This window comes from Lontra canadensis, unplaced genomic scaffold (genome assembly GCF_010015895.1).
Source record: "Lontra canadensis isolate GAN:19392208 unplaced genomic scaffold, GSC_riverotter_1.0 scaffold29, whole genome shotgun sequence".
NCBI lineage: Eukaryota > Metazoa > Chordata > Mammalia > Carnivora > Mustelidae > Lontra > Lontra canadensis.
This window is the reverse complement of record NW_022631023.1, coordinates 5,294,020-5,305,874: the sequence shown is the minus strand read 5'-3', so window position 1 is coordinate 5,305,874 and position 11,855 is coordinate 5,294,020. Positions and strand designations below refer to the sequence as shown.

Genomic DNA, 11,855 nt, shown 5'->3' with positions numbered 1-11,855 from the left:
CTATTGGCTTGTTTTCCTCTGGATACAGAGTGAACCAGAGACAACATATACCAAAATGGTCTGTTGCAAACTTAGATACTGGTCATGGTGTGACAGGACAGGTCCTGGAGGGTAAGGTGCATGGAATTCCCTGGTCCTTTCTTGCTTTCTCCAGCAAGCTGGTGTTAACTGTGGGACTCTAGAGTAGGGGTCTGTAAACTTTTTCTGTATTGGACCAGATGGTAAATATTTTCTGTTTTGCAGGCTGTACCATTTCTGTTGTAACTACTCAACTATGCCATTGTGGCACAGAATAGCCATAGACAAAATGCCAATGGTGTGCATGGCTGTGTTCCAATAAAATGTTATTTATAAAAGCAGTAGTAGGCGGGATTTGGCCCCCGGACCATGGTTTGCTGACCCCTGGTCTACTAGGGGAAGAGGTGTTGTGGAGAGGCAAGGAAGGAGCAGAACATCTGGGAGGCTTAGAGTACCTGGCCGGTCCCTGATTATGGTCGGGACCAGCTGCGTCATCTGTGCTCTTCCCAGCCATCCCTGAGGAGGCTGAAATGTTGGTGCCCTCTTTGGCTTATTGAATTGGACTCTGGGTTCAGCCCTGGTGTTTGCAAAACAAGCATCAAGAGGAAGAAGGACCCAGCAATCAGTAGGAGACAAGAGAGGTAGACATCGAAATAAAGGCAGACCACCTTTTCTTTTTTTATTTCGCTTTGACAAAATGCAAAGAGTGTCTCATTAAATTAAAAAATAAACAGAAAAGAAAATCAAATTGATTCCCCCCACCCCTTCACTGACGGCACTCATCCTAATTCACAACAGAAGGAGGTCAAATTGAGGACCCAGTTTCTAATGGGAAAGAAAGGTGTGCAAACATGACTAAAGTCTCCCCCCTGACCCCAAATCAATGTTTCTTTTAAATTCACAAAGAGGGTAATTTTTCCCCGTTTTCGTTCTTAAATCTTGTGTGATAGAACTTCCAGTCAGAAGGTTTAATTAGTCCCCCATGCACTTTGTAGAAAATCAGTAAAAATGCAATAACCTGTGAAGATCATAAAACTGGACTTCTTTCCCAAAAAATCAGATGCCCAGGCAGATGGAGCTCACACTCAGACAGAAAAAAAGCAGGAGAGTCTTTGCACTGTCTGTGGTTTCAGTATTTTCTCTTTTTTTTAATATATTTTGGCAATTTTCTTTAATTATAAATATTGGAATTCCGTAAAAAAAAGGTAGCTTTGATTGAATTTTTTAAATTGTATTTACAGCCGCTGTCCAGTCATGCTGTTTGTTATACCAGGGTGTAGGATTTTGCGTAGGGATTGTTTCCTTTCAAATGGCCCCGAGAGTCGAGCAGCGATTCTTGGGAGCTGCTCATCTTAGCTGCCTGTCCCAGCTCTGCTCCCTCTCGCTGAGGTAATGTGGCCACAGCCCCCTGCTGCCACTGCTGTCCCTCTCTTGTGGAGGACGTGGAAGAGGAGGCCTCCATGGGGATTGGCTCAAGGACCGTGGGGCGCTTCAGGGTCCGACTTTTCTGAGGTTCCAAGCACGCCTGCCCCAAACTCAGGTCCCTGCTCGTGCCTGCACCGCTTCGGTTTAACAAAAAGTCCATTCTAAGGTATGGAGGCAAATGTATGAGGTCACCTGCAAAGAAACACAGAGCAGTTAGTTGGCTTTTGCTAAGCAGGAGCCAAGTGCCCCTCGGGTGTCTGAGCTGGGGATGTCACCATACCAGGCCGTGTTTGCAAGACCCCTTGTCAGAGCTCTCCACAGAGGCAGGTGGGATCGTCCTCACCTCCTGTCCCACCAGGCATAGGGCGAGCCTCCTTTTCTATGGCACGTTAACTGAGAATCTTAAGTGTCATACTTAAGCCAGAGAAAGAGAGGTAACAAGATCCTTCAAAACCTCACAAAGGACAGAAAAATATACGTCAAAGGCAATAGTGCATCCTAGGTATAAAGCATGATGGGCCAGACACTGTATGTGATTGGAAGTGCTTGGTGGAGCACGGGGCTCAAGAAGAGAGGCAGGTTTGCCAAGGAAAGGGTAATGCTCACTGGCTGGGCCCCTGCTTCTGTCTTTCCCACATGCAGACAAGGCATGTTTGATGGCAGCAAGCTGGGTGAATGCAGGGGGCTCCTCCTGGCTACCCGGGGCTGGAGGGGCTCACTACTTCAGCTCACTTGTAACTCCTTCACAGCACACTGCATAGGGAGCTCTAGACAGAAAACAGTGTCCTAGAGCCAAGGCTCTAGGTGGGAGGATGCACAGGTTGAGGGAGGCATGGCGGTGACCTGAGCTCAGAGGACATCCACAGAAAATGTCAGGGGGATGTAATGGTGAGGCATAAAGGGGCCCAAGGATCCTAGCTTCAAAATGGAGGATGGTGTGAGGCTGATGGGAAGGAGGTGTGGATTCTTACATATCCAATTTCCTAAAAGGAATGACCTGTCTTTCATTCTTAAGAGTTTAATGAGAAAATGACATTTGCTCTTTTATTTACTTACATGACGATGACTCTTTTATCATTTTGTTCACATACTTGAGAAAATGTGGAATTCATTTACCTCTAGGGTTATTTGAAAATGTAGGTCAAGAGGGCCTCGTGCTGTTTCTGAGACCCAACTGAATCCTGAACACTTGACATATTTGTAATGTGTTGTAGCAGATTTGGGAATGAGTCTCTGTCCCAGCTACTCCCCACTGAATGAACAGGGCTTATTAAGCTCTGGAAAAACAATAGGCTGTTGGTCCCAGCTGGATTGCAGGATGCTCAGGTCCTAGATTAGGTGGAACAAATGTGTTTGAAATTACAGACAAAGCTCACGATAGCTGCCCTCCGCCTGCAGGGGCTTTCACACTAGGTTCAGTGATCAGGAGGGCTGGGGTAGCTGAAAAAGGTGGGTGAGAATTAGAAATCCTTAATAATGGAAACACTACGGTGCCCACATCTTCACATACGAGGGTTACTTGTGTTTGCTAACTTTACTGCAGGTCTGCCGACAACCTCTGAATATCCAATATCTCTGAGTGATCCAGGTTTTCAAGCAAAGCCTTACTGAGTTGCACGATGCTCTAATTAGCCCTTTCAACAGTGTGAATGCTGCAAATGTGTTCTCTTAATAATTCATGCACTTATGTAGAAGAAAGCACCAGAGTAATCTGTCATGAGCTTTGTTTATTAAAGGCATTTTATGTCCATTAAAATCCCAACCCATGTGCTGGTCCAAGGACCACTTGGGAAACCAGGATCTCTAATCACCCATGCATCTTCCATGTTCTTAAGGTGCCCACAGATCTGAGGCAACACATGTGCTTATTACTCCAGCCAGAGAAGAGGAATGGAAACCGTGGCGACCGTCTGGATGTTGGCACATCTGCTTTTCTCAGCCTCCCACCCTCCATCTGCCTGTTTCCATGGGAGAAACTAAACAAGGATTCTAATGGTGCGTATTAGGAGTAGAGGTCTGCGAGGCATTGCCTGCATTTAATCTGGGCTCAGTCTCCTCACTCATAAAATGGGAATAATAGTAGAATCTACCACATAGAGTTGTGGTGCAGGTCTAATTAGGTAATGCATGTGAAAGGTTTTCAGCCAGATGTGTCCCTTCTCAGAAGGTCTGAAGTTAGGGACTGGAGACTGGCCAGGGGTTTCTACCTTGGTTTCTGTCTTCAGTGGGTTGATTAGTGTCCACCACTTCCAAAAGTTAGGTCCATGTCCCAATCCTCAGAATCTGTGAGTGTGACCTTTGTAGGAGAAAGTCTTTGTAGATATAATTAATTAAGGATCTGGAAATGATATCATCAGGACTGCAGGTGGGCCCAAATCCAGTGGCAGGTGTTCTTATAAGGAAAGACAGAAGGAGACTAGAGAGAGAGAAGACGGGAAAAACCATGTGAAGAGGGAGGGAGAGGATGGAGAGATGTAGCCACAAGGCAAGGAGTGTCTGGAGCCCCCATGAGCTGGAGGAGACAAGGAAGGGATTCTTTCCTAGAGTTCTGGGAGGGAGCACGGCCCTGCTGACACTGGATTCTGGAATTCTGCCCTTAGAACTGTGAGAGAATAAATCTGTGTTGATTGGAGCCACCCAGTTTTTGGCCCTTTGTTATGCCAGCTACAGGACACTCACGTAGATGTCCTTTCTTCTTGGCTGGGAGAACCTCTTTGAAACGCTTCTACTGTATGGGAACCGTGTCCGCTTATATCAGTCACAGGAAAGGAGGGGATTTCTCTTGAGAGACCAGTAATTGCAGCCAACGAAGTTGTGGTATATGGGGTCTCCACCCTGTACTCTGATCTGTCACCTGCCCTTCTTCCCTATAGGAGCCAAGGCAGCACCTCTTCCCCTAGTTCCTCTCCTCCCTGGGGAGGCAGACACCTGTCCAGCTGTCCCCCGAAGACCCCCTGAGGACTAGGTTGGAGGGGGCTTCCCTGAAGTCTCCTTCAGGAGGGAGAAGAAGCCTCTTCAAAGGCATCTGAACCCACAGGGCACAGGTGTCTTGGTTCCTCATTGTCCAGCCACCCCCAGGCGACCCACCCCTGGCTGTTGAACCCTCTCCATCTCTGTGGGGCAACATGCCCTAAAGCTAATCCACAAGGACCCTCTGGAGGCGTCCCATACTTGTGAAAGAAGCAGTGACCTAGGAGACATTCAAGGATCTTTTTTTGTCTTGAACTCTACCGGGCACACACAGCCCTTGGCATCCTGTGTGTTGACCCACTATTGCCACAAACACAGGCAGAGCCAAACCCTGACCTTAGTGCATGTTCTGGAAAACCAGCTACAGTGGAGTTCACCTCTACTTTCAGCAAGGATTGAATCATTTATTATCTGTGCTCCTCCTCTCTGCTTTACTCAGCCTTTCCCCTCCCCTTTCTCTCTCTCTCCTTCTTGTTTTGTTTTCCTTATACCGACACTCCTCCATGGAATGAAGGTAGAAGGAAGATGTGAAAGAGACAGTGTAAGCAGGAGGGGGGACGGAGATGGCAGTGGTGTGCAACGCAGATGCCAGGGCACCATGTCAAGGAAAGTGGGGTGTGTGCATGTGTGTATGTGTGTGCATTTTTGTGTGTGCATTTCTGTGTCTACACATGTGTATGCATATCTGTTCATGTGTGTATGTGTTTGTGTGTCTACCTGTGTACACATGCATATGTGTTTCTGTATATGTGCATATGTGTATTTGTGCATATGCACATGTAAATGTGTTTATGTGTAGGCGTTCCATGTGCATGTGTGTGTACACGTGTGCCATCTGTACGTGTTCATGTGTTTATTTTTATATGATGTGTTCATGTGTTTGTGTGCATGTATGTGTGTATATTGCATGTGTCCATGTGCCTGTGTCCATGTGACTATGTGTGTGTGTGTGTGACTGTGTGTATGTCATGAGGACAGAGGGGAGGAGAGCCTGGGGGAGGGGCAGACACCACAAGGAGAGGATGAGGCACCCAGGAGAAAGGGACAGGCAGCAGGAAGACCTAGTCTCACATTCTGACCACTGGAAGGGAAAGGATCTGGGAACGCCAATGCCTCCTTCCACGTTTTCCTTCTGCCCTACTTACCTAACTGGCTATACTTCTAGCACTTTCTTAGTTAGCTAAACCCATTAGCTACTTTCCGAAACCCAGCATGAGTGCAAAGGCAGTGAGGGGGCTAGGAGCCCCAGATGAGCCTTTGGGGCACACTCCACCCACTGGTTTTTGTGATGCTTATTCATGCACTTGTGTCATGAACAGTCACCCCTCTGTGCTTTGCTCCTGAGGCCCACGGCCCTTGTGGGGGCACAGCTGGAGGGGCCGACATACCCTTGGGGAGAAGGGGCTCTGAGAGGCTGAGCTGAGGGGCCATTGACCTTGGGTACCACTAGTATCTCTGAAAGTTCACATGAAACAAGTGGCATCGATTTCTCCCTCTGTCCCTAACTATCTTGCTCATGGGTGCCTTCACAACTCCTCACCCCCAGATGCCCTAATGGTTCTGCATCCACCAGCAGGTAGGTGCTCAAAGCTTGCTATCCTCCCCGAGGGAGATTTCAAGCCACGGTTGGCCCCACCACATGAAAACTCACAGTAAACCAGCCTCACTCATCTGAAACCTTCCTATCTGGAGACCCAAATTTCCTGAACTTTCTCGGTAGCGTCAGAGGCACATACAAAGTCTGAATGCACTTTAGCTTTGGAAGAAGGATGGCAAAAATCAATATTGAAAAAGAGCAAGAATGCATCCATTCAGAAAATCTATAATGGATGTGCGTTCCATGAATCTATTCTCAGACGGTGCTTCCTGCCATTCAGTGTGCACACACTCGGGAAGGAAATGTCTAAAGTTGAGATCAGTGGTTCTCAGCAAAGAGGGACTCTGCCCCCAGGAGGTGTGTGGCCATGTCTGAAGACTATTTGGATATCACAGCTGGGGTGTGGCTGCCACTGATTTTTCTTGGACACAGGCTAGGGATGCTGTCCAACATCCTACAAAGCATAGGATGCCACTGCCTGCCCCTCACCCCCACGTCTCCAGTCCTCCAGTGCTCACTGTGCTGACCCTGAGACACCGTGGTTTAAAGGGGCTAAAGTTCACAATTCCAAGTGGACCCTTATTTTGCTTTAATTTTATTCGAAAAACATTTCATTCTATCAAATAAGGAATGATACTGCTCAGTATCTACTAATCCACAAGGAGTTATGGCCTCCGTTCTTGGGAGAAAGTGAGGGATGGGTCTCATGCAATGGCAGTCACAAGGTCTTCCTCCTATTTGGTCTGATGAGGTGGGAGCTTAGAATAGGATAAGAACATGAGCTGGAGAATTCTGGGCTTCCTGTAAAAATCCTGCCTTTACCTCTAGATGGTTCTGTGACCCCCTTCAAGTTTTGCATCTTATCTTTAGTCAGGTGAAGTGGGCACAGTCATTTCTAAGGGCACTCTCAAGTCTGTAAGAGTCTTTCTTATGCTCTTTACTATCTAACCTGTGAAAATTGGGCAAGCACAATGTATTAGGAATTTGAGGATAAATACAAAACAAATGAATGCATTTTGGGGAGCCTAAAATTCTAAGGCACATGGCAAAAGCTTTCTTCCCCTTCCAATGCAATACTTCATTAGCTCCTATGAAAGCATGTATAGGGTTTCACAATAAGTACATGTAAAAAGAAAATGAATCGGAGTCTCTGGGGCTTAGCTCTCCTCTGGGGCCATATAAAAAGGAACTTTCATCCGTTTCTAAAAAGGCTTCACATCTGCCCTTGGATGGAGTTGGGTATTGATGCAAAGGTAAGAAGCAAAAGATGCTTACCTTGACTTCTAGCAATTTCAATAAGAACCACACAGATCAGACTTGTAATGACAGCATCAAAGAGCTAGTTACAAGGGGAGAGAGTATGGAGTCTGCCCATTCTGGAGGCAAAAGAGATCCAACACTTTTTTAGTTTAATATTAATGCTGCAGCAGGGTAATGAAAACTTGTAAATGAATCTCTCTTGGTAAATGAATCTTCACTCCCAAATGGCCCCCAGGAAAACCCCTAAATAAATAATGAGAGATTGATACCAGAGGTCCATGTACGTGGATTGTATTACCATTCTTGGCTTGTACTTAGGAGGCTTCATGCATTTTTAAGAGCTCATCAATATTGTGATCCTCCTACTCTCTGGTGAACTTTAAAAACTGCACTGAGGTACAAAGTGGGGCTTTGAGTTTGTTGCTGCTCACTATTTTTCTGAAATAAAATAGCTCTGAATAAAAAGTAGGATTGGAAAACCTGTCCCAGCATGGAGGCCAGGTCAGAATCCCTTAGCTGGGTGTTTGGAGCACCCAGTGAGGAAGGGTCCATGAGGTTCAAAGAAGCACCAGGTCCCACTTAAGATCTATGAGGACTCTCACTGGGAACGACTGAGGAGGGAGCCCACTAGGATACCTGCCCCTGCTCCACCGTGGGGCTGGCAGACCTGTCTCAGCAATCCTGTGTACCTAGTGTTATCCCACGGAAGGACCAAGTTAACCTAGAAATGAGAGGATTCTAGGCAGATGGAATATACATTTGGGGAGTTTAGGAGCCCAGAGAGCAGGAGTCATGACCAGTGAGGAAGACAGGTCTGGCTTCTCGAAATCCTGTGAGTCTCTATCCTGAGCAATGGGCAGCTACACAAGGGATTTCAACACCAGAGTGTCCACCACACACTGGAATTTAAAGCTCGTTGCTTCCTAGTTTGGGATATAGGATGCATTAGAAGTTGGTGCCAGCTGTGCCCACACAGAGCTCCATGGAAATATGATGGTCTTTGCTGTTTTCTTACAGTTTTGTATATTCCCAGCACCTTCACGTTATCATGACATCTCACAGGAGAGTGTGTGTGTGTTTGTATTGGTGGGGTGTGTGTTCCCTGTCTTCCAGAAGCTGAGTTTTGCCTTGTTTCTTGGATTTCCATACTTATCTGTTTTGTGTCTATAGGTCTCTGTCTGCTGTTTAGGATGCTACCTGCTATTCTGACGAATTAAGGAGACTGTGGGAAGCATTGGTTTAATATTATTAACACTTTTATGTCTTAGGGTAATACCTGATACAGCATCTTTTTACAGAGAAGGTATTCAATAAATATGGGTTGAATAAATGAGTGTAATAGATTTGTGTTTTCACAGGGACTTTTTGGAGATGCAGTGAACTTTCACTGTGATTAAGCCTTTTTGCTTGTCATCTGTTCCACTAGAATCTAGAAACTTTCTTCTGGCCACTCTGCAGGACATAGATGGGCTTCCTACCTCTCCCTGACAAGTTACTAGGCACAGACCTCCTCCTTACCTTGTACCACCCATGGGATCCCCGGCAACTAAAGCTGAACCCCAACAAGCTAACCAAGAAAAACAGTGAGCTAAGGGGCTTGGAGTCAGAGAAAAGGCAGTCTGAACAAAAGAACACACACTTAAGAATTGGAGGACATACACAAGCAGCAGTGTCTACGATAAAACCACAAGAGCTCTCAGAAAGCTGAGAAGACTCAGGCCCCTGGAACCAGAGGCAGAAAGGGGAGGAGGCCAGTGCAAAAGGCAAGTGGGCTTGGAGTTCCAAGCTTGGGACCCTTCATAAGGAGTCCCACCATCACTTCATGTGTCCTGGAGACATCAGACTAAAATAACAAGACAGTCTTGTCGAAGACCGTTGAAGAAGGTGAAATCGCCAATACACGTTAAAGAGATCAGTGAAGAGAAGGGAGTTGAGGGAAATTGGAAGGGGAGGTGAACCATGAGAGACTATGGGCTCTGAAAAACAATCTGAGGGTTTTGAAGGGGCGGGGGGTGGGAGGTTGGGGGAACCAGGTGGTGGGTATTAGAGAGGGCACGGATTGCATGGAGCACTGGGTGTGGTGCAAAAACAATGAATGCTGTTACGCTGAAAAGAAATAAAAAATAATAATAATAAAAAAAAGATCACTGTCCTAGCAGTGAGCCAGGATGAACATGGTGAAATATTTAGGTCCACCCATGGCAGGTATGTAGAGCAATATTCGGAGGTGCTGTTCATGGCCCCCAGGTCTTTCTAACTTTAAATATTACGGGAGCATTTGAAAGTTTGTCAGCTCAGAGCTAACTGTTGCTATAGGTGGTGAATGTGAAGCTCATTCCAATCTCCTGCCTTTGCTCTTCCTCTGTGCACACCACTGTCACCTTAAGATGTCTTCTGGAGTTTCTTTGCCCCATTCACCTTAGATCTCAGTTCACAACTCATTGCTCCAAGAGGACTTCCTGGACCATTCTCCCCAACCCCTAACCCCTGCCAGACTTGATCCCCTTCCCCATTACTTCCCTTCCCAGCACTTATCATGATCTGAAACTGTGTTGTTTGCTTATTTGATCAGTGTCTGTCTCTCCAACCAGGAATATAAACTCCCTTTAGATGAGGTCTTTGTGCATCTTGTCTATTGTATCTCCAGCTCTGAAAGTGGGACCAGCTATTGAGTGGGAGATCAAAAAAGACATGCTGAAGTTAGAAAGGAAGCTGGAAGTCTGGGAGGGAAGAATCAGGGGCATCTCTGGAAGGATGGAGGCCAGAGAAGCTCAGTGTGCGTGGCATATGTGCATGCATGTATGGTGTGCACACCTGTTTGTGTCCATGTGGAAGTATCTAAGATACTTGCACTTGAAAGGAGACCCTTTCCATAGTTCTTAGAATAACATCCATAATAGAAATTTCAAAATCTCATTGTAGTGAGTGCAAAAAAGAGGAGAAGGTTGCAAACCTGAGGCATAGGACCTCCCATCACCTGACCCAAAGGGGTGAGGGGAGGGGGGATACAGAACTGCTTGAGAGGAACCCACTGTGGCGCTTTGGGTCAGGAGCAGGGAGTCTGTGCCTGGTGACCTGCTGGGAGCAGAGCTCATTCTGCAGGTGGCGAGGTAGATGCAGATAGAATGAGTCTGTGGAGAAGGATTTTTGGCAGTGAAGATTTCTGGAGTCTAATTCTGATTCAAGAGCCAGCATGAAAACCACATGGGCTTTGGAGGTGAAACAGCACAATCACAGAGAAAGCTGAGAACAGGAAGATCAGCCTTCATTGGAGGACGCTGCTGGAGCAGAGGTCAGCTTGTCCTTCAGGTAAGCACCTCTCACTCCATACTCTCCCATTTGATTAAAGAAGGGTGTGAGGGATGGTGTGAATGGATCCGTACACTGGAAGCCGAAGACTGCTTCAGGTACCTGGTTGTGTAGAGAACCAACAAGTTGGCAGCAGTCTGTGATCATTTCCGGCTGGAGAACGTCAAGTATGTTCATCATGGGAGGGGCCAACGAACATATATTTAAGGATGGGACCCCAGAGTACGAGTGCAGAGATATAAAGGGGCTGATGCTTCTCTTGCTGCTTGTGGGGCCAGGATGCATTCGGTTGCATATGTGAAGCTTTAAATTGATTTAAGTAGCTTCATGCAAGGGTATTTCTTGATTGCATAGGATAAACTCATAAATGGAGGTGCAGCCACAATCTAAGAATGTTAGAAACTGGCTCAGAATGGTATCTGAACCCAAGAACAGGTACTGTAATCAGAGTATTGGAAGTTGCCTTGACAAAGAGAGAAATTTCTCAAAGGAAGATAGAGTTTTATTTGTTTGTTTGGTTTGTCTTTTGTTATTAAAGTTGGAAACAACCATCATTTATTGTAGAAAATAAAACCACAGCATAATTGGCATTTTATTTAAAGCAAAAAAGTCCCCAAAATTCAGTAAATTCAAAATTCAGGTATAGTTAAACATCTAAAGCGAGATTCTGATGTTTGCCTTCTCTGTGAGGTGTCACATGCCAAGGGCAGCTCGCCTTTACCTGTAGAAGAGGTCTCCTTTTGATTTGTGAAGAGCAAGACTAGAAAATAAGACACTTTATTTAAAGGTAAGCTGGAAGATGGGGTTGACTTAAACGTTCTCTTATATTTTACTAAGAATTTCTAATAATTGTCATGTTTTAACTAATTGGCCAGTCTTGTCATCAACACAATGATGATAAATGCATTCATTCAATATATTTATTAAGTACCTACTGTATGTATCAGACACAGTGATAGAAGCATATATTCAGTGCTTAAGTCATTTAAAATATTTCTTGAGTGCTCACTGTGTTCCCAAATTACCTGCTAGACACTGGAAGAGAAGTAGGAAGGCAATAAAGACAAGTTTTCTGTCTTCCTAGAGCCAGTATCTGGCCATGTTGATTTAACTTGATCCTGACTTGATTTGTAGAGTTTTTAAAAGCTTTGGACTACAAGTGGAAGAAAAGACCATTACACAAGAAGAGCTGATGGTGAGGAGAAAGATGCAGAGAGATTGGGAAGACTTCACTGAGGCACAGGCTGACGGCTGCCATCCAGAGCCATGGGGACAC

General features: G+C 45.9%; 1 protein-coding gene across 1 annotated transcript in view; it reads right to left on the bottom strand.

Moving 5' to 3' along the window:
• Positions 1-717: 717 nt before the first annotated feature.
• The window catches only part of DSCAM (DS cell adhesion molecule), a 655,321-nt gene continuing 644,183 nt past the window's right edge, over positions 718-11,855 (bottom strand). Inside the window, exon 33 of the mRNA XM_032865305.1 lies at positions 718-1,635. Within this exon, the coding sequence (XP_032721196.1) occupies positions 1,283-1,635 (353 nt within the window). The 3' untranslated portion in view covers positions 718-1,282. The remainder of the gene's footprint in view (positions 1,636-11,855) is intronic.